Here is a 27,017-nt window from a genome sequence, read left to right as displayed (position 1 = left end):
TGCTGTAAAATATACAACAATTATATATATATATGTATATGTATATGTATATATATATATATATATATATATATATATATATATATATATATATATACACATATAAACAGTTCAGTGTTCATTTTGTTGTAATTTATAAATATTTTAAATAGTAAATGAATTATATAATATTTATTGCGTGTCGTTGTTAATCGATTAAATTTTCCTCGTACATATCTGGATAAAAATTTATGTCAAATTATAAAATTATGGATTTTGTTTTTTTATTAAGTAACACAATACATTATCAACATCCGTATAAGTTTGCACATACGCATTGATTGTAATCAATAAGAAATTGAAAAAATACTAGTATAAAGACTAGTGTAAATATCTTCAAAAATGTTTAAATTTGAGAAATTATTAGCTTGTATAATCTTCTGTTTTTCTAATAGCGTATCTTGAAATGTTCACAGATTTTTTATTTATCCAACAGTAATAGACAGTTGTGGATCTTTTCCTGAAACATTTATCATCTTTGAGGACGGCTGATTTTGCGAATCTTTCTTTAAAGAGCGTGCCCTCGCTGTGACAGGCATATTCCCAGTTCTTGCACCTGACCCGCTCAGGTTACCACCTCCGCACATCTAATTATATAGGTGACAAACCGTTATGTTCATTTCAAATAATTCTTACACAGAATTTAAAATATATATAATTATTTTTTCTCGGATTATACATAACAGGGCGATATCTGCGAGATTTATCTTTCGATATGTCAATCAAATAATCTTTTATCGATTAAATGTTGACATACTTAATTTTTCTCATATTAGATACAATAAAATGAAAAAATGTGAAAATTTTCCCTGCACTTTTTTTATATTTATAGCTCATTACGTAGAAAAGATTTATGAATGTGCCTAAGATGAATTCTTCGGTTTTGTAAATTATAATTAGAAGATATTGCACAAGATATATCAATTTTGTTAGAAATTAAAACAAAAATTAAATTATATATATATATATATATATATATATATATATATATATAAAATTTTACATTTTTTAGCCATTACTATCGGTCACGACTGAAGAAACTAATTTATTTTGATGCATATAATGCAGGAAAAAAATTCACATGATTCTCTCATGTTTCTGATGTTACAATCGAATACGATTATAGAGAACCTCAAGTATGATAACGAAAATAATGTTATTATAACCGGAGTATGACTTGGCGGCGCTGAATGGACAAGTCTTCCGACGAGTGAGCTCGTTTTCTCCTTCCTCGCTCTCATCCACTCATGACCTAACACTCTCTCGAGAGTCAGCCTGAGGGTGATGTCTGGCTCGAGGATCTGCCGGACAATGTTCTTGGCCAACATGGACACGGTATCGCGGACGCGCGATCTGAACACCCAATTGCGTGACATTTGATCCTTGAGAAGTTTCCGTAGATTCGCATCGTCGAACGGCATCCTGGCATTGAGCATGATGAAGAGGATGATACCAAGCGACCACACGTCCGCCAATTTCGGATTATACGGAGTGCCGGCGACGATCTCCGGCGCGGCGTATGCAGCCGAGCCACAATAAGTATGGCTGAGGACTCGCCTACCCTCGGGGTTCACGCAGAACCTGGCAAAACCGAAGTCTGCCAATTTCACATTGAACTTGCGCGAGAGTAATATATTCTCGCACTTGAGGTCACGATGGGCGATGTTCTTGCTGTGTAGATAGTGCAAGCCGGATGCCATTTGACGAAACCACAACCGCGACTGTTGTTCTGGCACTACGCCGTTGTTTGTCACAAAATCCAGCAGATCGCCATTATCGGCATAGCGCATGAAGATAAAGACGCGCGGGCCACGCTGCAGGATACTGTGCACCTGCGCCCGACCAGATTCAGTACGCGATTCAATATAGGCTGCTAATGTATTAAGCAAAATTGGGCGAAACATGATCAAAATAAAACACTTTTCGTTGCTAAAATTTTTTTTAAAACACAATTGCACATATTATAATTTTTTAATGAAATTTCTAAAAAAAGGAATTATTTATAAAATTAAATTTATCATTGCAATGAAATTTTAAATTAATTATATTGCGTAGAGAAATTAAAAATTGATTTTGATCACATGACAATATTTAGAGATTTTGCTAATATGTCACTGTAAAGTAATGCAAGTATGAAAAATGATACTGCTTATTCAAAAATTATTTGCTAAATAAACAATTCTGTGTTCTTGAAAGGAAAATTTGAAAGCAAATTTTGAAAGGAAAAAAAGCAAACGAAGTGTTTCTGCTAGAATTATTCCTTCTTCGTCAATTAGATGGAAAAAATAAATTAAACCTTTTTCTTATTGTGTCTTACTTGAATAATATGCGGATTTTCTATCTTTGTTAAAATCTCGAGCTCGCGGGGAAAGAACTTGTCCAAGAAGTCATGCGGCGCCTTCTCCTTGTCAAAGATCTTACAAGCCAGACGCATCTTCTTGGAATTTGCTCCATCGATATACTCTGCCAAGTGGACGGTCGCGTAACAACCCTAAAAATGTTTTTAATTCTAATGGCGCGTAAGAAATTTAATTTTTAGTCATAGCGTAAACTGGTTTTGACAATTGACCGATTGATAAGAAATGACATAAGGAATGTATCGAATATAAAATACAATAATTTCTCAAAAGCAAAAAATAAAAAACTTTATTTGAGTTAAAAAATATTTTTGCCTTAAAACGAGAAATTAGAAATAGTATTGTTGCGAAAGTAAACGGGAGAAAGTGCGCAAAATTATATAAACAGACAAATATAAAGAAGAAGAAACAACCTGTCCGATTTTTTTGCCGATGAGATAGCCCCGCTGCTCGAGAGCGTTCACTTCCGAGTTTCGGGTGGTGAGTCGCGTGGCCATGCCAAGTGATTCTTCATCGACCCCTCATCACTGACCCCTCTCGAGGACGGGCAGTTGATTGAGCAGTCTCTTCTGCGTGTTATGTGCGTGTATATATCCACGGGAAACGCTTCACTAAAATTCACCAAGAGAATTTCTTGATGCTTTAGTCTCGTTTCTTTGCGCGTTATTCTTCAGCTGCTGGCATTAACAAGTTTTGTTGATACGATTTCTGTCCTGAAGCCGACACTGCCTCGACACCGAGCACCTCAACGTATCTCGCTGCTACATCGATGCGTCCAACAACAAAGTGGATCTGTTCGGTCATTTGAGAGAGAAAAAGAGAGAGAGGGGCGGTTGTGCGAGCACTAGAATTTTGGACAAGCCCGGGACCAGCTTGCGCTTGGTATACGACGAGAGGAAGGTAAGGATCCGCGTTTCATTCGAGCGCAGCCATTATACTTGGAACAATGAAAACAATCGACGCGCATATACGCGAGATCGATCCTATGCAATTTTGGATAGCTTCTCTCGCTGCGCGAACCAACTTCTGGATAATGTTACCATTGATTACTCCTGACTGCTTCTCACTTTCTCCTTACAGAATAGGAATACATTGAGTGTTTTTATCATCTGTTTTTCTTACTACTAATAATTCAATTATTAATAATTAATAATAAATAAGGAGTAAATATTTTTATCGTATATTGTAAACACATTATCTGCAGTTTTGTAATTTTGTTTGTTTATATATTCCTTTACGTAATATCTATGTTATACATTCATTTTTAAAAATTGTAAATGTTTTTTAAAAAATCTGGAAGATTTGATACATTTAGCCTTAGTTTTAATTTTTTAGTTGTCTATTAATTAATTGTGATTCTATATTTATATTTCACATAAAAGAATGAAGTAAATAAGAAATAAGAAAAAATGAATGAGTTGAGAGAAAAACACTAGATAACAAAGTATTAAAAATAGATGTATACATATACATGTGTATCATTGATTAAAAAAAAGTTGCAATAAAGCATGCAATATTAAGTATTTTAATTCATAAACTTATATAAATTGACGAAAAATGTATCAATAATGACACAATATTGAATTATATAAATTCCATATTTTACTCACATTAGAAAGTCCATTCCAACAAACCTTGTTGTTGTATACAAATTATAAATTATAATATATAATAAACGAACATCTCTTTTATCTATGTTTTAGTAGCTACGCCCGAAAAGTGTATAAAACTTTGCTTTGTTTTTACAACTATGATGAATACAATTTATCTCATCCAGTGGTTTTGTCAATTTTGGCTGTTCAAATGGTATACAAAGACTTTTAGCGCCCATTGATGCTCCAAGTTCATCACCGCTATCGCCCTCTCTGTAATTATTCGTAAATATTTGAATATATTTAAAAAGTGAGTAAAAATAGAAAAGATTTATTATAAAAATATTAATATTCTATATGTAAATATTAATATTCTAAATATTCAATTTAAAATATAATATATTATATATATTACATATAACTTTACAGCCATTAATATTCTATAGATATACTTTTCTTTCAAATCATGAATACAAATACTTTTTTGATGTTCAACTTTAAATTACTAACAAGAAAATTTGCAATATATTAATAAATAATCAGTAATCAGTATGTAGCATTTAAAATAATTTGGAATAATTTGTAAAAATCACAAGCACATAAAAAAATATTTCCTTTTTTTACATATAAAATAATATTACCTTGTACTGTCTGCTTTAATGTTATCCTCACACGTTGATTCGCCGCAAAAAGGTGATAGTAATAAATTCTTTTTATTAAGCTCGGCACCGAAATCGCTCCAATTTTCTACTTGCTTGATATGAGCGATGAGATTCTTTCTAGCTCTATAAATAGTAAATAAAAAACTATAAATTTAATAATAAGCTCTTAACAGCAATAAGTTCAGAGTACTAACAATTAAATAAGAAAATAAACAAATAAAAGTCAAGGCGCGGATATTGGTGCGCGAACTTTTTATTATTAAATTTTATCAATAGTCAAAAAGAAAATCAGTTTTCTTTTTTATTATTGATTTTAAATTAAAATTTGACTACAACAACAAATATTGTGTATGTCAAGTTTTAAAAAACCAATATAATCTTTATATATTGATATCTATGCTGAAGATGGACCAGAAAACGGTCTGATATGTATATTTTTAATACATATTTATTACTAAAATTGATTAATAAAAAGTTCGCGCATCAATATCCGCGCTTTGATTCTTATTTGCTAGTTTTCCCATTTAAAAAACCGTAAGTTATCAACCAAATTACTATGGCAGATGCATTATTGTTTAAAACAATTTTTAGCGATATTTACCTGGACAACAGCTGTGCTTGTATATCTTTTAACAAGCAATCCAATGATGTAGCTACCATTTCTCTCTTAACAGTTGTTCTTTGTAAATTATCTCTTCGTACGAATGTTACTTCATTCTTCTCCATATCTTTCGGGCCTAATTCGATTCTCACTGGTACGCCTTTAAGCTCCCAATGGTTGAACTTCCATCCAGGTGTTCGATTATTTCTAAAATCACCCTTCACTCTAAATTTGCCGTCTTTACTCAATTCATCGACTAACTTGACGCATTCGCCTTGAAGTAACTCTTTCTTCATCGTAGACATATTTGCAGTTATACCACAAGGAATAACAATACCTTGTATAGATGCTACACATGGTGGTAACACTAAACCTTTATCATCTCCGTGTACCTGTGAATAAGTATAAAGCATAAATATATTCGCATTACATATATATACAGACAAAGCAATGCACAAGAGTAAATGTTTAATTTACATATATTTACATGTGTAATATAACAATAATTTTTAATTTTACCAACCATTATCATGACTCCGATCGTCCGTGTAGTTAAGCCCCAAGAATTCTGATAAACAAATGTCTTTTCGTCTCCTTCCGCGATACCTTCCACTTGAACGTTAAACATCTTGGAAAAGTTCTGTCCCAGATGGTGACTCGTTGCTCCTTGTATCGCGCGACCGCTGGTCGAAATAAACGCCTCGACGGTAGTCGTATAATCGCCTCCCGCAAATTTCTCCTTTTCAGTTTTGCGACCTTTGATAACAGGGACCGCCAATAAATCCTCGTAAACCTTGGCATACATATCTAAGATAGTCAATACTTCCTCCTCCGCTTCCGCCTTGGTAGCAAATGCGGTATGGCCCTCTTGCCACAAAAATTCTCTGGTGCGTAAGAATGGTTTAGGATCTTTAAATTCCCATCTCTATAAATGTGAAAATAAAACAATTGGAATGCGAAATCATCTAGATATTGTATTAACAATGATAATGATCATACCACAACGTTATTCCACTGATTGAGCTTGAGCGGTAATTCGGTGTCCGATCTCAGCCATTTGGCGTAAGCTGGATACATGACAGTTTCCGAAGTCGGTCGTATAGCTATAGGCTCTGCCAAATCCGACTCGCCGCATTTTGTTACCCATGCGACTTCCGGCGCGAAATCCGCTATATGCGTTTTCTCTTTCTCTAACACCCCACGAGTCACGAAAATTGGGAAATAACACTCTTGAACACCGAGCGCTGTTATCTCTTTGTCGATATACTCTTTTATTACCTTCCAAATCGCAAAACTCCACGGACGAAGAATATAACAGCCGGATACATCGTAATATTCAATCATACCACTTTTTGTGATAACTTGCGAGTACCAGTCGAAGAAGTTTTCTTCCTTCTTCGCTTCCAATCCTAATCTTGTGCCCGTTTTACCTGAATCTATATCCTTATTGGTCGCGCTTTTTGCATTTTCTTTCATTTTCTTTCGTGGTAAATCTATTTCTTCAGTAAATTTTTTTTTGTCAGAATTCTGACCTGATTTTTTTAATTTAGTTTTCTCATTTTCCGTAGTTGTTTCATTTGTTTTTTTGCGCTGTGTATTATCTCCCTAAAACAATTTTTAATTTAATTTTAATTTTATTCGCTTTGTGCTTCGTTTTTTTGCAACTAAATTATTTTGAAATGGAAGAATATATTTACTTAATTTTAATAAATTTAATACTAAGCTACTCTGGGAGCAGCATTGCATGCAGAACACATTTTGTTAATATCGATATTTTTATTGTTATCGATTGTATTAAAAATTGTTTTTAATATATAAACATAATAATATATAAAAAAATATTATTCTTTCAAATATGATTATATCTTGATACGATTTTGATGATCTTATAGCTGCAAAAGAATTTTTTTTTTTTTTATATATATATTCATAAACTACATATTCTATAAATAATTGAGAAAATATTTTTTGTTACCGATTGTTTGTGTGATATAGTAGGCGTAATAGAAGGCGTTGTTGTGTGTCCGTCTGGTATATGGAACAATATAACAGGTTGTTCACGCAATGAGTAAGGACTTATAGGTGCATACGGAACATCACAAATAAAGAAGCCCTTTCTCTGAAGCTGAATTATCTCTCCCTTCTTTATACGTTTCATTTCTGCTTCACCCCACATTTTAACTTCTTTCTGGAAATAAAAATTTTATGATACAAATGACAAAATATAACACAATTTGCAGCATAATTTATGTAAATAGATAAGATTCTTTGATATGTTACCCTTGTATCCTTAGCAACAAAGTTTTTAAAATCGTTATCTTTGTCCAAGACTGATACATTCAGAATATGATTAAAGTAAACAGCATAACAATTTATTGTAGGATTTAACTGTAGTTTATCTTCTTGAGTGTCTTCATATTCCTCCAATGGTGCAGCTATCCATGTAATCTTTAACGTTTTTTTGTAATTTTTGTCCGTCAGATTTAATCGCGCTTTCACGTCTATAATATTACCAGACTGGTCTGTATGTATCTCTTCTATCATTAAATTACCCCAATTGATGAAGGTTGCATTCTGTCCCGTAACTAATTCTTTAGCGTCATCTCTTTCTATCAATATTTTAGGACTTATTCGCACTTGTTTGGTACCTTTGGAGGGATCTTTAGGATGATTTTGCACTTCCAACCACCCTTCCTTAGCATCTACTACATTAACTGTTACCAATTTCTCGTAATCCAGTGCAGTATATCTGGAATTATATACATGCTGAAAAAATTATATCTCTGACTATACTACTATATCGTATCATGTTAGATTTTTTTAACAGTATTTAAAATACCTGACAGCGATCGGATCAATGACTTTCTTGTTGAAAGCCCATATCTTATCCCATTCCATGAAGACTACAGATTTAGAACTACCTTGCGCGATGATGAATTGTTTCAAACCCTCGACTGTCATTCCCCGTCTCAGAATACCTCTCACAGTCGGCATTCGCGGATCGTTCCATCCATCGACTAAACCTTCATTTACAAACCACGTCAACTTCCGTTTGGACAATACTGTATAAGTCATGTTTAAACGTGAGTATTCCCATATATACGGACGACGCAATCCTAAGGCGTCGATTATCCAATAAAATTGAGCATCTCTGTCGTGATACTCTGTTGTACGCAGAGTGTGAGTAACATTCTCAATAGCATCAACAATTGGACAGGCAAAATCATAAGTAGGATACACCCTAGTAGAAATAATTTAATAGATTTATATATATATATATATATATATATATATATATATATATATATATAAAATATCATTAAACCAACAAACTTCTTAAATGTAAAATTAATATAAATTAACTTATGACATATTTATTAAAGCCATCTCAACAAATAACAAAATTAGAATATTGTATTATTATATATGATTTGAAAATAAAGCTCTAATCCATCAAAAAGATCAATAAATAAAATATATACACAAGAGAGATAAAATATTTTCAAGTTAATCAATGTTTAATTGTGTCATCACTAGCCATACATTTCCCACAGATGAAATGTAATAAATTTTTGCTAAAAATTCAAGAAACATATACACACTTGTACTTGCTTCCAGTACGTGGATGAGGTTCTAGTTTGCAACGATAAATTGTAGGATCGCGCATGCATCCATTTGTTGACTCGTAATCTATCTTTGCTCTAACGCAACATTCTAGACCACGCGAGGTACCACGTCTCATTTCATTCCATAACTGATGATTTGTATCAATAGCTACAAAAATAGGACAGAAACAAGCAATCATTTGAAAAATTGTCAAAGAGAATTAACGGTACATGTAAAAAAAAGTTCTTCTTGTCAAAATGATTACTTACAGTTAGTTCTGTTTTTAGATTTCTGTCTTTGATCGCGTTGTTCTTTCATAATATGCGCTGGTGTATCATCCACAAATGCCATACCATTTTCGATTAGTTTAGTACAATATCCTTCTAATATCTCAAAGTAATCCGAGGTATGCGTAAATCTATGAGGTTTAATTTGTAATAATTTTAAATCTTCCAATATAGCTTCTTCAAATTCTACAGTTTCCTTTGCCGGATTGGTGTCATCAAATCTCATAATGAGTTCCCCTTGAAAAGTCTCAGCATAATACTGATTTAAAAGAGCCGCTTTGGCATGACCAATGTGAAGATAACCACTTGCTTCAGGTGGAAACCTTACCACTACCTACAAAAGGTAAGTGTCAAGTGTATTTTACAAGTTATTACAAAATTTTTAAAGATCACATTAATTTATATAATTGTATTATATGATTTTACTTTGCCCATCTCAGCTCCAGGTAGATCAATAAATTTACCCTCCTGTTTCTTTGTTTTTGTTTCTTTAGCAATTGGTTCTTTCTTTTCATTTTTTCGTTCTTTTATTAAATCTTTTGTTTGAGAAGACGTAGATTTTTCTACGAGTAACAATGCATTCTTAACAAAACAAAGTAATTCCATATGCTTATACCATCTAGTAATGTTATCATAACTTTTTCCATAATGTTTTATGTACTGTTGGCTTAACAAAGCACAAAATACATGAATATCGGCTAATGTTAAACTTTTGTTGACTAGCCATGTGCGTGTTAATAATATATGATCAAGATAATTCAAATTATCCTTTGTCTTTGATATATCAGCCAATTTTTCAATGGCAAATGATATCCAATGATCAACTTGTGTTTTTTCACAAGGAGAAGTACCACCTGATGTATAATATAAAATAATAAATTATATATTTTTAACCAAAGTATATCTTAGTTTAATGTGTAACATAAACTTTTTATTAAAAAGAAATAACATTAACATTAACAATTAGATCTTTGTATGCTTCAACAATTGACATGCTACATAAAATTGCAAATTCTTACCATAAAGTCCAATATTTATTGTTCTTGCAAGATATCGATTAATGCCATAACTACATTGTGCTAATAATGTGTCATTATCATATAAGGAAGAATAATCTTCCTTTAAATCTTTCCATGTTATACCTATATCTGTCTCATTTTCAGTTCGAATTATCTCAGTCACTATCAGTAATTCTATACAAAAAAGTTAAAATATAAGTAATGTAGATCATAATTTTTACATCTTTTAAATCACAATACTATATAGTATAATGTTAGTAAAGAAGTAACAAGTAGTTTTACATCTACATACTATCTGTCTTAACTTATCTTATAAGAAATATATTTCAATAAAAAATATTAATTTACATATGAAATAATTCATATTATATTTTAAATTATTTTTCAAGTAGAATATCAATATCTAGATACTAGATATTTTGAAATATGTACCCAAATATCCGAGTACAATTGATGAAACGACAATTAATGTTGTGCAGTTATAATTATGTAGAGCTGATTTTATGTTTTAGCATATAGTTTATCTCATATTTATATTTTCAAAGTATTTCAAAAAATTTCTTAAGTTTACATAAAAATATTAAGAATAAATGTATTCCTATAACAAATAACAATATATACTGTGCTTATGAAACAATAAAAACTAAATATATGTATAATAAAATTATGAAGAAATTGATTTCTTTTAATAAAATGTATAATCTTTTACATCTTATCATGTGTATAAATACTCAATGATGTTTTTTTTTCAAATTCAATAAAATATTATAATTGAAAATAATTTTTAACGTTAACAAAATAAAGGACAAATTGTTCAAGATGCACGACAATATTTCCAACAAATATAGAATAACAAGAAAACTAGAAATTATAAAAATTTATAATATTGAAGTAAATTAAATGATGAAAAAAAAACTCACAGAAGTTTAAGAAAAAAGAAAAAAAGAAAAATAATGTAGATATTCACATCAAGAATACATTAACCTATCTCTTGCTTTCGCTATCTCTCTCTTTCTCTCTACTTTAGAATTAAAAATGTTAGAAATTAAATGAAAAAATGCATTATACCTATCTCAGGAGACTTGGAATCAATTGTTAGCGAAAGTACCATTATTACCGCGCTCTTTTTCTAAACTTTTCACTTTAACAAATAAAGATACACGTGCATCGACGAACCACACTCCACATATGGCATGGCATATGGTTTAACACCATAGAGATAAAATTCATAGACATCCATTGACAAGATTTTGACAGGTAGATGTAAAGCCCGTATCAGACTACGCATTGAAGTTGAAATTTGACCAATGAGGACAAAGAAATTTCTGTTTTTCTTTTCTGATTGGTCAATTAAACTTACTCACATCAGGAAATAAATTTTGGAAGGGAATCCTGAAAAGCTTTCTTTAATTAATTCCGCCATTTTTGGCCAAAAATAATCTCAGCCAATTAGTAAAAAGTCGATTAATTCTTTATCGGAGCGCTGCTAATTATAGGGATCCGGAAATGAGAAAAATAGCCACAACGGATTACTGGACTGGCTCGATAGCCCGACTGGCTGACGCACACACATCGGTCAGGTTTACGTCAAGATAGGTCGGTTACCTGGAGATAACTGTAAAATGTCATCGGCGAATGTGTGTCAGGTATGGACTTGACGCCGTGCATGTATTACGGTATGACACCGCTGGCTGGTTGGTTCACGACCGTTTTGTCAATTATGCCACCGCCGTCACTGCGGTCCTAAAAAGAAGAAAAACAGCCGCGTTATATATCTGAATCCGAGCTCATCCCAAGCGCACGAACAAGTATGTAAAGAGTCAATTCTCTCTCCAGCAGAGTCCAGAATGTGTCGAGCGATCCTCTGTGTGCATGCATTTTATCGCTATCTTTCTCGCTCTTTCTATTTCTCTAAACTTGTTTCATGACAATTTACGCGAAGCACAATATGTCAAATATATAGGTATTATAGATCGATTACGAAATTTTCTTTTTGCCGGGTAAGCCGCGTCATCAAGGATACTTTTTTAGGTTGCCGTAAAAAAGATTATCCTTCTCCGTCAGATTGTCCCGGATTGTTGGGGCACGTCCGTCATTTGATTATTTTTTCGAAAAGCGATGAATAATTTTCTAGCACGAGAAATGACCAGCGTAAATCGGAAATAAGATTGTCTTATGTGGAAATTTCTTTTTGGCATTATGACAAGCTAATAAATAATTATGATTATGCTTGCCCATAAATAAAATATAATAAAAATTTATTTATATTCTGGCATATTGTTGCATATTTATAATTTGCAATTTGCGCAGTTTTCATTATATATGTGTGCTTCAAATTTTTTTTTTTTTTTTAAACATCTGTTTGATATCTTGATTCAATCTTTATTGAAAATAATACTTCATTTTCTGAGTCTTTTATTGTGTGATTGTTTTTCTTATTAATATTTTTTTTTACATTTAATAATAAGAAAAAAATAAATTATTTAAAATCTATCACACTTTAAAATAAATTTGGAAATATATTGTTATGTATTCTTTAAACAATTTTATATAATTATACAATATAATTGTTATAAATTTATATATATATATATATATATTTTTTTTTTTACAGGAAAGAATCGCAAAGCGTCATGGAGGGAACAGAAGTTACATTTTTATTCCAGTTTGGTCTGACACGTGACACAGTCACAGTTGACAGTAGCACACTTACTCTTAAGACTCTGAAAGACCTCGCCTGTGATTTTATAAACACCAAGTGTCCAGAGCATGGCTTAAATCATCTATTTGAGAGATTAATTTTATTTAAGCATGATTACAATTCTACAAATGTCTTACAGCTTATTACAAATGCTGCAGAAGTAATTGACGAAACACTAATTGAAATTGTGTTAACTGGTAAGTTTTACTTCTAAAATTGCAGCTTTGGCAAGTTTTGATTATTTATACAAGCATATAGACACAACATACAGATTATATATAATTTACATAATTATACAATATTGTTTTTAATATTTTAGCACAAGTGCCAAGTGAATACATTCCTATTCGACCTCATGCTTTAGCAGTACATTCCTACAAAGTTCCAACATTCTGCGATTTTTGCGGTGAAATGTTATTTGGTCTTGTTCGACAAGGTCTCAAATGTGAAGGTAAATTTATGATAAATGAATAAAATTAGTTGTATTATACATAGATATTATATATTGCTGTCATAATATTTGTGATTTAATAATTATAAGACTTATTTTGTGTATATTTGTAGGTTGCGGTATGAATTATCACAAGAGATGTGTCATTAAAGTACCAAATAATTGTTCCCAAGATGCGAGTCAAAGACGACGTAGTTCAGCTATGTTGAATGTTCCGAGATCACCGAGTCAAGGTTCCACTAGCAGCCTGACAAGTATTACTGATGATAATCACAGTTCAAATAGTACATCTAATGCAAGCCAAACTAATAGTACATTGGTATGAGCAAAAGCGTATCATTTCTTACTATGATTTTTTATTTAACATGTACATTTTGGGAAAAACAAATAAATGCAATCGATATTTTTCTTATTCTTTTTTATTTATGAAATGCTATGTGTGGGTATGTGTGTGAGTATGTATGTATGTAAATAATATATACTATCTCGTAGGGCATACCAAGTATAATGACACCAAAACAGTCTGCTTCACCATCATTGGGAGGACGGCCTGTTTGGGTTGAACGAGAGCTTGCGACGCGAATAAAAATTCCGCATACATTCGTAGTACATACATATACACGTCCGACTGTGTGTGGGCACTGTAAAAAATTATTAAAGGGTATATTTAAACAAGGCCTGCAGTGTAAAGATTGCCAATATAATACGCACAAAAAGTGTATGGATAAAATACCTAAAGACTGTACAGGAGAAAATTTGCGAGACAATATAGGTAAAATGCTTTTTATGGTTTTAGAGATATTTTGTAGTTTCACATACAGGATAAATAGATTAAAAATGCTTGCATATAGGTGAATATCCAGATAGTGGTGTCAGCAGCGAATTAGAAACCAAATGTGATATTAGGAATGAAGAAGGTGATGCTGATAGTGATACAGAATCGTCACCTCCGCCGCAAGACGTATCGTTCACAAATGACGAGAATAAGATACCCGATGATTATACAGTAGGTTACCCTCTCTTCTCTCTACCCAATTAATTTTTTCTGTTTATTAAAATTTGTTGTAAAATTTGTTATCAATTGTTATTAAAATAGACATATTAAAAAAGACAATCTAAAATGCTACCAACATAATTGTATACTTACAGGATCATGTACAAAGTAATGACGACGCTGTTTCTGATGAAAATCATAAATCACGACCGTCAAGGTATATTTTTACTATATAATATACAGTTTTGCTTCTAGAAAATCTTAAATCTTATTTTTATATTTTGAACATATACATATTTTCTTAAATGCAACGCACGCATTTGGAGAATGCTCTATTTATAATATATTTTTATATAACATTGTATTCTCTTTCTTCCTTCTATATTTCGAACAAAGCTGTAGTTCTACGCCGAGTAACAACATTCCATTAATGCGAATAGTACAAAGTGTGAAACATACTAAAAGACGAGGATCTAAAGTATTAAAAGAAGGTTGGATGGTACATTTCACTAATCGTGATCCAGTTGTAAGTATTCATAAAAATACTGTAATAATTAATCCCTGTTTTTCAATTTATTATTTAAATTAATACTTATCCAATAGATAAAAATATTGTAAAATTTTTGTCTATATATAACTTTATCTATATTATTTATTTTTAAATCTCATTAATCATTGATATGAATCTTTACAGAGAAAGAAACATTATTGGCGGCTTGACACAAAGTCTATAACGCTATTTCAGAACGAGAATAGTTCTAAATATTACAAGGAAATACCATTGTCTGAAATTACAGCAATTGAAACTGCTAAAACACCTCGTTCATGTATGTATTTTTTTGTAAAACAAGTTAAAAGTTATCTGAATTTAAATACATTTTTCTTGCTTTTAATCTTACTTTTTTATATTTTTATATATATTTTTCTATTATATAATTTTTTTTTTTTTTTTTTTTTTTCTTAAGATTTGTCAAACCCAATGAGCTTCTTTTCAATTCATCTTTTTATATACATTGCCTATTTTTATATTATTAATTATATTATAGATGTAATACATTGCTTTGAACTAAAAACTGCCAATGTTGATTATTATGTCGGGGAGGATCCATCATATGGAGAGAATTGCGGCCAAGTCTCTCCTCCCGAAAGCGGTATCGGGGCTCATATAGCTAGATCATGGGAAACTACTATTAGACAAGCACTTATGCCTGTAACTGTATCAACTAGTATGTATATTTGGTTTGCTATCATAATATTTTGTGCAAAGTAATAACATAAAATCTTTTAGTACGCCTTTTTCTTTTGTTACTTTATACATTATTTTTTTTATGTTATTTAATTTATTACTTGTATATAAAGATATATATTGTACTGTTTCTCGAAGAAGCGATAGAAGGAATTACATTTTATACTTGTAGATCAAGAGGAATCTACTGAACCCGAGGAAAGCATTACCGATATGTCGCAATTGTATCAAATCTTTCCGGATGAAGTTTTAGGGTCCGGACAATTCGGCATAGTTTACGGGGGTGTTCATCGGAAGAGCGGTCGCGCGGTTGCTATAAAGGTTATTGATAAATTACGTTTTCCCACCAAACAAGAAGCCCAATTGAAAAACGAAGTAGCTATTCTACAAAATTTATCACATAGTGGTGTAGTGAATCTGGAACGTATGTTTGAAACGCCAGAACGAATATTCGTGGTGATGGAGAAGCTGAAGGGTGACATGCTGGAAATGATTTTGAGTTCCGAACGCGGACGACTAAGTGAAAGAATAACCAAATTTCTGATAACCCAAATTCTGGTCGCATTAAAACATCTTCATAGCAAGAACATCGTGCACTGCGATCTGAAGCCGGAAAACGTATTATTAAGCAGTGATACGGATTTCACTCAAGTAAAACTATGCGACTTTGGATTTGCACGAATAATTGGTGAAAAAAGTTTTCGAAGAAGCGTCGTTGGCACACCGGCGTATCTGGCACCAGAAGTGTTGCGAAATAAAGGCTACAATCGTTCTCTAGATATGTGGAGCGTCGGTGTAATTATTTACGTGTCATTAAGTGGCACATTCCCGTTTAACGAGGAAGAGGATATTAACGAACAGATTCAAAATGCCGCCTTCATGTATCCGCCGACTCCGTGGAAAGAAATTTCAAATGACGGTAATTAATTCTTTTACTACTATTTTTCGTCCATTTACTTTCGACGAGTAATATGATATTAAATAATATAAAAAAAAAGATATATTTTTTTTTAATATTATAAAATATATAATATTCATTGTTTCTCTCTATATATATTTCTTTCAGCTATTGACTTGATTAATAATCTTTTGCAAGTTAAGCAGAGAAAAAGATATACAGTAGATAAAAGTTTGCAGCATGTATGGCTACAAGTAAGTATACGTTATAGCACGCGTTATTTTCATTCAATTATCTTAATTATATTATAAAAAATTTATTTCTTACCACTTAAAAGGATTATCAAACATGGTGCGATTTGAGGAAATTGGAGCAAAAAATTGGCTATCGTTACTTGACTCATGAAAGCGATGATGCACGTTGGATGGCATATAGTAATCAAGAGACATGACAGAACTGTTCGTCTGTTTTGAACATTGAAACTTTACCGACTTCTTTGTCACTGCACAAAGGCTGGGTTCGATGTGCTCGAGCTACTCTACGGCGGTTTATTCGTGCCTGATTCCGTAAAAGTACGTGAAAACTAGTACAAGCTTTTTCGGTCAATATCCCGAATGTTATGTTCTCCGTACTTATATAAGAGAATGAGATCTATATCGATACTTTGAGTTTGCTTACATTCTGGGATATATCTATTGTTTCTTCAATATTCTTAATATTTAAATGTATTCATAAAAACTTTGATAATATTAACATTCTTATATTCTTAACAAAATAATTTTGATTCGCGATATAGTATATGTAATGATATAAATGAGTAAAAAATACTCTATATAGATCTAGACTTATAAACTCTATGTAGATAATAGATCATTATTATTCATGAAATATTTGATTCATGAAAGATTTGATCATAAATATTTTGATTGGTAAATGGACAGAGAGTACATAATATTTCTTTTTAAATATATGTATCAAATTTTAATTGTTAAAATTATGTCTCTCTTCAAGCTATGTTGTAATGTAACACATTTTTATTACTTGACTCTATATGACTAACGTTATTTTATTATAGATATGTTTTTCCAAATTATAGATATGTTTTTCCAAATTTTTTATTAGATTTGTTAATACTTTTTTTATGATATATCTTGTTACTCTTATAAATATTGATTTATTTATAAAGAGATTCGAATTTTCTAAATATTATTGATAAAAATTATTTATGCATCTACTATTATCTCATATTTTTAAAAGATTTTGAAACAAAGTACTTGTTGATATAATATATATTTTATTGATTTAACTTGCTTTTTAATATAAAATTTATTGCATTCTAAGCAATAAATTGAGGGAAGCAACGAGACAGAAGAGATGCAAATTTTTTGCTTTTATAACAATATAATAATGAACATAACTATCTATAACCTATGCATAGAATATTTTTTTCTTACTTAAATTTCAACATATTTGTTTTAATTTTGCCTATATATTATTTATATTCTAAAATTGTATATTGCCAAGTTATTAAATCATTTTGGAATTTAAATAATTCAGATGGATTATTATTAATTTAAGATTTACTAATTTAAAATTTACTAATTATGTATTTTTAAAGAAAGGCTGACATTTTTATACTTTGTGTGTATGAATCTCAATTTTATTTTATTTTTAAATATTCTATGTATAGATATAGATATAATTGCTGAAATATTGAGATGCACAATGTGCTAGCATATAGATAGAATACTATATATTAGTTGATATTAGATTATTTATGTTGCAAAATGTATAATTTATATAAATATTTTTATATATCTTTTTATACATCTTTATCTTTATATTATATATTATAATTTTAATAATTTTATTATGCATATTTTGAAAAAGACATTTTCAATTTATTTTTTTATAAGAAAAGAAGAAAGATTTTATCTAAATTTCTAGAAATTTTATGAAAATTTATCTTACAGCACACACACACACACACACACACACACACACATATGTATATAGAAACAGTATACATATAAACCAATAACATAGTATTATACACATATATAAATCTCAATTTTTAGCAGCAATCGGTGAATTTTAATATTAATTTAATCGTTTATAATGCAAATTTTATAGCTATACAAGAAAAATGAAGTTGATTTGGATTAATAGAGAAATTACTATTGCATAGAGCCCTACATTATAATATAGGACTATGTCATAATATAGGACTCTACTAGTGCATGCAAATTTTTTAAAATTAAAATAATGCAAAGATCTGATCATATTTGTTAAATAAATTTAAAAACAATCTTGAAATAATTTTTAATTAACAAGTAATGATCATTGATTATCTCTTTATACACTTATATTCATTTAGAGAACATTTTGTGGCCTCTTTAAAGAAAATTTAGATCCAATAATTTTTCTTAAAATAGAATTTAATAGAAAGATCCGCGCGCGACAATGTTTTTGCATGATCCTGCCAATTGATTTATTAATATATTAATTAATGTGTTTCAAATATGTTAAATTTGATAAAAATAAGATATAATTGATATTTTCTTTGAAAAGATATTATAGTCTGTAAAATACGCACACGCGTGCACGCACGCGACACATACCCACATATTCGATCTGAAATAAATATTCGATTTGGATATATATTAAATCGTGAATTAACATTAAACTCTTAAAATATGGCCTATATCTTCAACAATTTTACAATTAATAGTACAGAAAATTATTTTATCCTATATCATACATGTAACGCAACAGTGCGGTTTTTACATTCCCTAAGTACAGTAAATATGAGATATCCAATAGATATTATAATAGAAAATGACTAAAAAGATGGTCAATATTTATAACATAAGAGATACAAATAGACGTTAATACAGGCGCATTAATTGTTATATTTTATAACAATTTTTAAAAGTTTATTGTAATCTTATTTATATAGAGATATGTATATCGTAGATCAATGTTTATGCGCATATTACATATATATTTAAGAATCTATTTACGCTACACAAATGTAATATACTTATAAGTCATACGATATCAACATTCTGCTCATGGAAAATGCATTTACAATACTCTTAGTGAGGCATTTAAATCTCCTTCTTCCAAAAAAGGAAAAAAAAAACTTTAATGTAGAAACAAAGATATTATTGTCGAATACTCTTATATTCTTATTATTATATGCTAATCTTATGCTTTTTCGCGTTCGTAGTTTAACGGCAGAATATATAAACCATGTATGTATGTTTATATATATATATATATATATATATATATATATATATATATATATATATGTAACAATATATTTATATAATACTTGAAATTTATATTAATTCATAATTGTACACATAAATTCGACTTAAATTTCATTCTACACACATTTTAAGTAAAGTTAATAATTTAAACAAAAAATTCGCTATATTATAGCGCAATTAAGTGATATATGTATATATATATATATACATCATTCATTCCAACATAAAAACAGACAGACATGTTACAAAATGCAAATATTTAAATAATAATGTGAATTATCGGCTATTGTGTACTTAAAATGTCGTAGAATATCCAATTTATATATACTATCAAATCTCTTTTTCTTGTAACAGTAATGAAGAATAAATAATAATTAGCGACATTGACGATTAGATCTATATACGCATTTCTCTTCATAACTTTACATTGCGTAAAGCAATTTCAATTATATAAAGATAATAGGCGGAAAAATTATATAGAGAATCGTGATTAGCGTGAAAGCGTTCATTTTCCCAATTCGCAAGTTTTATAAAAACGATTTTTCCATAAATAAGCTATGTATAACTATTTTTAAGAACAAAATAAATAACGAGATTTGTTTTCACAATTTTTACATTTTTCTCTAGATTATTTATACTTTGCGCGCGCGCCCGATGCATTTCTCTCAAAATAAAAAATTTTTCTGTCTCGGAAAAAATTTTGACATCGTAGTAGTTTGTGAAAGATACAAGTTATAATAAATTAAATTATATGATATCATATATATATATATATATATATATATATATATATATATATATATATATATATACGAGAGTTAAATTATAAAAAAAAAATACGAGAACGCAGATTCTTTTGCATGACAATTGTTCCAGATGCATGAGCATTATCAACCGTTTCGTTCTCTTTAATCCTAACAGAACATCTCTACTGGAAATAATAGCGTCGCCAGCAGCATATCCGTTGCCTATTGTCAGACAGTTTCTGAATTACGGATGCGCAAGGAGCATAGAAGTGTAGGAGCTGGGAAAGTTGGCATATTACTCAATTAGAAACGATACAAATTGCGGATGAGGATGAAGTGTGTTTTTCTTGCGGGCGATATAATAAAATAAAAAATAACGTAACATTTGTTCTCAAATATGTTTGCGCGTAACACGTTTTGCACTCTATGTTCTATAATATTTTTTTTTAACATTAATTTGGCAGAATGGGTGGACATGCCGCAATTCTCGGACGAGAGCAAGATTTATAGGTAAGCTGTAGATATATATGTTATATCTAGTCTATAGATTATGTCCAAAATTAAATCTCGCTTTTGTGTCCTTTTTAAGGATACCTTTTGTCCAGCATGATCAATTTTATAAGTTTACAAGACGCGGTGACATTAATTTTCCCGGCGATCAACGAAACAGCAATCAAACTTACGGCGGGTATCCCATTAAACCTACATATGCGATGGATGATAAAAAAATAGAGATTAAGAAGATAAATTCTGTCACAATGTCGACAACATTATCGAATTTACTTCCCGAACAAATTGCCGAAAATTTTACAGAGATCAGTAAACATCGCGCACCAACGAAAACTGATGATATTTCTGTGACTGAGGTAACAAAAGGATAATCGTTTAACAAAACTTTTTTCCATTTATATATTATATATTATAAACAATTATATATTATAAACAATTTTAATGTTTTAGAATAAATTAAATAACAAATATAGTACAATTTCATCGACAAAGGATACAACATTTAATACATTTACAACTCAATCGCCGATTACTACTACGCACAAACAAGAAATGATACGGGATAAATATTACAACTACACGCTGAAAAAAGACGATGGTATATTTCAATATTTGCCCATAGACATACTTAAGAATGTTCATAGTACTTTGAAATCACAGCCAGTATCGTTTGAAGGGAAACTTCACTTTCTCAAAATGTTCGAAAAGACATTAATGTCGGAAATAGGTAAAATATTTTATACTCCTGACATATATCGTCAAGTGGCATGATTTTTTTGAAAGCTCTTACATTTTTATTCCTCGACAGAATCTCGTCTCACCGCTACTATGTCGTCAAGTCGAAAAGTAAGAGGTGCGGATTATCATGGGCATGGCTATGACGGTCACGATGAACATTCTATAGGATTTCCTTCAATAGAAGGCGCACTGCTCGCTATATCGTTCCTTACATTCGCAGTTTATCTTGTTCGATTAGTTATGGTAAGAATTATTTCTTTTTTTTCGATATTGTTCTTTCTTCTAGGATATTTTAAATAGGACTTCGCTATAAATGTATCTCTCTTTTCTTTGGGGCATGTTATTGACAATTGCAATCTTTGCAGCTTCTCTTTAAAAATATGAATACCCCTATGACTACTACAACCGCTGCTGCGGTTTTTCTCGGTAAAAGGAAAAGATCCACCGATCTTGATGACGACGCCATTAGGATACTTAACAATATGAATTTCGTTTCTGACTTTTAAATTTAAATATTTTGTAGTGGGAACAGTTAAAATATCTTTCCTCTGCTTTTAAAATTTGCATAATTTTTAATAATACAAATGTATGTGACACAAACTAATAAATTTATTTCAAAATGGCAGTTATCACAATATGTGATAAAAATATAAATCTGCTTAAGATGATTTTAATATTTTGCAAAAAAAAAAAAAGAAAAAAATTCAATTATTTTTTATTATTTTTTAAAAATAGGATTTTAAATTCTCTCTTTTTACTGATTTTATAGCCAATGTCGAAATATGTTTAGATGTTTTATATGAGAGACAATAAAGAGTTAAAAATTATACAAGTTTTATGATAAAATTATTAAGTTCCCAATTTTCAATAATAAGTTTTGTGAATAGAGTTACATGTATATAAACAATTTAATCTCTCATTTTATCTTAATTGTATCATTAATAATAGAGCATATTTGTATATTGATAATTTCATCATATTATTCTCTTGTTAAACAAAATTGGAATGTCCATATTAGTGGCGCGTATCTCAACACGCTTCCGACACCATTTTTCAATTCAAAATTAATTTGTCAATTAATATTGTTATTACTGTTAGTATTAACAAACTGAAACCGTTATTTCGCGATAAATGAGATTGATGAAATGATATTATAATTTAGCTTGTGTATTCACTGATGGCATTAACATAATTAAAGGAAACGCATCGATGTAAGTCCCTATGGGACGTTGCAATGGTAACTCACGCAATATGCTGATAAGGTATGCTAATTTTGCTTTATCCGTTCGATATATATTGGTATGTTCGGGATGTGCAATCACGATACCTTGCGATAATAAATTGGACCATGTTGTATTGTAAAGATCAAGAGATAAACAATAGGGGTGTTGACACCAGCCTCTAGTTTCGAACATTAATCTTTCAACTTCTTTCTGTGCTTCAACAAGAATCGTCCGATCCGCAAGTTTGCCCGATGTTCTTTCATTCCACTAAAACGAGATTTTCAAAGTGAATGTATTTAATGCATATTACTTCTCATTATTTGTATCAGAGTTACTTGCTAATAAATTTTTGTTCTTACCTCAAATAATAAATTACATATCACATATATAACGTCTATGAAAGGTAATATAACATTATGCAAAATAGAAAACAGTTGTGTATTAGTTCCTGGACGAATCAAATCTTGCACCATATATAAGCAATTCTCTGACAACAATATATTCAATGATTTTTCCCATTCTGTTTTAATTAAATCTTTATCAATCGGGCGCAATACAAACTCTGTGCTGAGCAATTTTCTTAGTAATTGATATCGTTCCAAAGCTACTCCTAATATTGAATAAAATATAAGATTGATGAAAAACTTTTATTGCTTATTAATATAAGTATTATATAAAAAAAAAAGAAAAAATGAAACAGGTCTTTTGATCTAATATATATTCCATTTGGACAAGAAAACATATAAGTAGTTGATAATTATTTATGTTTACAACCCTTATCTTATTATTACATCACATATAAATAAAAATACAATTGTTACCGCTTTGGGTGCCATTTTCTTCTATTGTTGCAGTAATGAAAGCTGCTTCCACTAGAAAAGCCAAAGCTGGATTGATATAGATTGCAATATTAATGGCAGGTACCGCTATTTGCATAGTCCGTTCAGATAAGGAATGTCCCTTGATGTTTGATTGATCTTGTAATTTAATTCCTTTATGTCGTTGTTTGAGTTTTAATGTATTTGATGGATCAAGAACAATTAGTTCATTATGTGGTTTTAAAGACTCTAATATTTCTTGTTTGATCTCGTCATCATTACTGTAACAAGTCACAAAATTATTCTTAAAAATATTACAATATCACATAATACAAAGTAAGTCTAATATACTTACATTTTTTTAGTTTCATACATTATTACTCCCAACGATTTGGTGATAAAGCTTTTGAACCATTGATAATCTTTAATCAATGAATCGAATGTATATGGCTCCTTTGGTTTTATCTGAATTCTTTCATTGAGAAGCAAAGCAATAATATTGATCGGCATAAGTACAGTATTTTTTTTATGTGATTCTATTATAAAATAAGCTACATCTTTTATAACTGATGATGGAATTTTGAAGGAAGGATGTATGATTTTTCTTTTGCGATGTGTTGTATCTACAAATTGGCGAGCGGAGATTGGTTTCCCGATATTAAAGTAAATGCAACCATGAGAGAAAGGATTTTGTAATATGGAAAGTGACCGAAAAAGCGCGGTCGTACTTTCTTTCGGCTTCGGAACTCCTAACATTTCGTAAATAAATAATAATTCTTCTGGTGGCCGTTCGTAACTAATACTCATAGGTACAAAATGTATGTCGGGTACATCACCGTGAAGTAAACTTTCTAAAATAATAGATAGGAGACCTGTAAAAAAAGATATGAAATGTAATATCTATTTCTAATTTTGAAAATGTTTTACTGCTTACCGTATTTCGGCACTGTGCTCTTCTGACTACGACTTCGAGTGCCCTCGAGAAAAAATTCTATCGCCCTATCACTATGACTAACAATAGTGTTGATATATGAGCGAAAAATTTGCTTGTACAATAAATCATTAGAAAAACTACGTCGTATATAAAATGCTCCAGTTTTACGCAACAGTTCTCCAATTATTTTCATATTATAAAAATCCATTCCAGCCGCGATATTTGGTAATGCCATATCGTAAGAAAAAAGAATGTACGATAGCAGAATAAAATCCAAATAACTTCTATGAGTTGGTACATAAACATACTGTATCTGAGATATCTGTGTTTCTTTCTTCAAGTTGAAAAGATTGGTTTCATTTACATAAATCTTTGAAAACATTCTCTTTATAGCTTTTGTAATAAAAATACCTAAAATTTTTAAATACAAAAGATAAGATATATAATAGTGAATCATTTGCTGAATTAGATTTGCTAAAGTAGCACTTTATAGTTAAGATTAAATATCCATTAAATTTATCATGATAACAAATGCATTAACTCGAAAAAAAATTAAATATATAATGTGTATATACATGTATACACACATGCATATCAATACTAATTCTACTGACTTTTTTAAAAAAAATCACAAGACAAAATAATGTAAAAGATTAAAAAATGACTTATTATTATGTAATATTAAAACAATACCTAGCCAACGTACTGTTGCCAAATCTGCTTTGCTAGCCATTTCATTTATCATAGCGCGAGCATTATTCTCGATATCTTTAACTTCAACTCCTGTTTTCTTTGCTATTGTATCAATTGCAGCTTTGACCTGTGTGTCAAGCAAAACAGAACGTATTATCTCGTCTCTATTGTAAACTGATTCCGCTGGCAGCATATGCGGTAGCAATGGATTCATGGGACGTGTAGCCCAAAAAAAGTCACAATCCTTTCGTCTTTCTTCCAGCATATCCACAAATCCAAGATTCTGTTCTATCTTTTCCATCTTGTTGGAAACAAGTGTATAATCTGCCAAGTTTGTTTTGTTCTCATAAAATCATTTATAAATGAGAGATCAAAGGTGATATTTGATCAAGAAGTATAAGTCAATTAGTGTCAATAAGAGCATGACATTTTTGTCACCTCTACGACATTCGCATTTTTTTAATTTTCTTCACATTTTTTTAATCTTATAAATTTGAAAAATATCTCAGATATAAAAACTATTTGATGAAGATCTGAAGATTTCTTTTAAAGATTCAATACAAACGTTAGCTGCGTACAATAGCTGCATAAATATAAACGACGAAGTGGATTGATGTTTATATAAAAAGTCGCAAATTTGCAGATTTGCAGTTGCATAAATAGAAACATATAGAAAAGCTCTTTCTCTGCTTTTCCCTTGAGTTAATCCAATGGTTCAGCCATGTCTAGCGTACAAGAGCAATTGGATTATTTCCTTTTTAATTGCACTGACAATGACCGGCAAATTTTGCTGTATGCAAACTAATTTACTGTAATATAATATGCGATGTGAATATGCAATCGATATGTAATATAATATACGGTATTTAAATCGATGTATTTATATTTGACTGCCGATGGAGAGAAAGGATAATGCATAATGCATATTTGCATATGCGTAAAAATTAACCAATCAAGTGTCTAATGTATACTGTCTATTCTTCAGCTGAATCATAGATACATTAAATATAGATAGAGCTTTGTTTCATGATTTTCATGTTCCATCTCTGCCTTTTTTTTTTTTTTGATACGAGGCTTTAAGTCCGTATCATATGTTGTTGACAATTAAAAATTGGAATTTGACTAATTGAAACAAAAGTAGCTAAAATTTCTTTGTTCTGATTGATTAAATTTTTTGAAGGGTTTTTACTTGACGTTTGTCGACATTGTGGGATGCGGTGATTGGCTATCAGATAAAAAATTCCTAGAATCTTGATAGAGACTCTAGAAATTATCTATTTCGGTAGCCAATCAACCGCATCCGATATATGTCGGTAAACATTAAATAAAATCGTACTCTTATATTGTATCTATGTATTTAATATTTATATTGGCTGCTCTGCGAGTTTTTAGAAAATTTTTAAATCATAATCATCATTTTAAGCGCGCACGTTCACTCTTTTACCCAAACGCATTGTTTCTTATATAAAAATATAAATAATAAAGTGCGGTGTATTCATGAAGGAAAATAAAATTCTTTGGATTGCATAGTGTTTTGAGAAAAAGGTATAGAAAAATAATTTTATTTTTTATTTAAGTATTCGTTTCTGTGATACCTTATTAAACTGTATCTTCTTGTCATAAA

General features: G+C 30.2%; 5 protein-coding genes across 7 annotated transcripts; 2 read left to right on the top strand and 3 right to left on the bottom strand.

Moving 5' to 3' along the window:
• Positions 1–66: 66 nt before the first annotated feature.
• Positions 67–3,856, bottom strand: LOC126848762 (testis-specific serine/threonine-protein kinase 3). The gene is made up of 4 exons (XM_050589930.1): positions 2,810–3,856; positions 2,357–2,530; positions 1,206–1,871; positions 67–626 (listed from the first exon to the last, which is right to left on the bottom strand). The coding sequence occupies exons 1-4, from the start codon at positions 2,891–2,893 to the stop codon at positions 465–467; spliced, it is 1,086 nt and encodes a 361-aa protein (XP_050445887.1). The 5' UTR covers positions 2,894–3,856; the 3' UTR covers positions 67–464.
• Positions 3,857–3,975: 119 nt separating this feature from the next.
• Positions 3,976–11,383, bottom strand: LOC126848758 (bifunctional glutamate/proline--tRNA ligase). The gene is made up of 13 exons (XM_050589924.1): positions 11,232–11,383; positions 10,164–10,337; positions 9,571–9,998; positions 9,127–9,478; positions 8,854–9,025; positions 8,091–8,492; positions 7,532–8,000; positions 7,227–7,439; positions 6,251–6,856; positions 5,775–6,176; positions 5,252–5,643; positions 4,630–4,773; positions 3,976–4,261 (listed from the first exon to the last, which is right to left on the bottom strand). Exons 1-13 carry the CDS (start codon positions 11,272–11,274, stop codon positions 4,096–4,098), a joined length of 3,963 nt encoding a protein of 1,320 aa, XP_050445881.1. The 5' UTR covers positions 11,275–11,383; the 3' UTR covers positions 3,976–4,095.
• A 134-nt stretch (positions 11,384–11,517) lies between these two features.
• LOC126848759 (serine/threonine-protein kinase D3) lies at positions 11,518–20,339 on the top strand. Its single transcript, XM_050589925.1, has 13 exons — positions 11,518–11,971; positions 12,778–13,061; positions 13,184–13,315; positions 13,429–13,634; positions 13,808–14,087; positions 14,167–14,321; positions 14,465–14,526; positions 14,706–14,835; positions 15,004–15,136; positions 15,356–15,535; positions 15,728–16,474; positions 16,622–16,707; positions 16,791–20,339. The coding sequence occupies exons 2-13, from the start codon at positions 12,797–12,799 to the stop codon at positions 16,902–16,904; spliced, it is 2,490 nt and encodes an 829-aa protein (XP_050445882.1). The 5' UTR covers positions 11,518–11,971; positions 12,778–12,796; the 3' UTR covers positions 16,905–20,339.
• A 122-nt stretch (positions 20,340–20,461) lies between these two features.
• LOC126848763 (uncharacterized) lies at positions 20,462–22,231 on the top strand. The gene is given in 4 exon segments (XM_050589931.1): positions 20,462–20,987; positions 21,067–21,343; positions 21,438–21,968; positions 22,091–22,231. Coding segments are annotated over 4 exon segments (1,062 nt in total). The 5' UTR covers positions 20,462–20,874.
• Positions 22,232–22,864: 633 nt separating this feature from the next.
• LOC126848760 (dihydroxyacetone phosphate acyltransferase) lies at positions 22,865–26,382 on the bottom strand. Of its 3 annotated transcripts, XM_050589926.1 has the most exons (7): positions 25,972–26,382; positions 25,394–25,717; positions 24,701–25,111; positions 24,122–24,638; positions 23,770–24,047; positions 23,308–23,558; positions 22,865–23,215 (listed from the first exon to the last, which is right to left on the bottom strand). In XM_050589926.1, exons 1-7 carry the CDS (start codon positions 26,060–26,062, stop codon positions 22,877–22,879), a joined length of 2,211 nt encoding a protein of 736 aa, XP_050445883.1. In that variant the 5' UTR covers positions 26,063–26,382; the 3' UTR covers positions 22,865–22,876. The 3 variants fall into 3 exon arrangements, with proteins under 3 accessions (XP_050445883.1, XP_050445884.1, XP_050445885.1); XM_050589927.1 differs by having other exon boundaries at positions 25,394–26,382; XM_050589928.1 differs by lacking the exon at positions 25,972–26,382 and having other exon boundaries at positions 25,407–25,513.
• Positions 26,383–27,017: the final 635 nt, after the last annotated feature.

The sequence above is a fragment of the Cataglyphis hispanica genome, chromosome 4 (genome assembly GCF_021464435.1).
Source record: "Cataglyphis hispanica isolate Lineage 1 chromosome 4, ULB_Chis1_1.0, whole genome shotgun sequence".
NCBI lineage: Eukaryota > Metazoa > Arthropoda > Insecta > Hymenoptera > Formicidae > Cataglyphis > Cataglyphis hispanica.
Note: the sequence above shows the minus strand (reverse complement) of the source record. Positions and strands in the feature narration are given on the sequence as shown.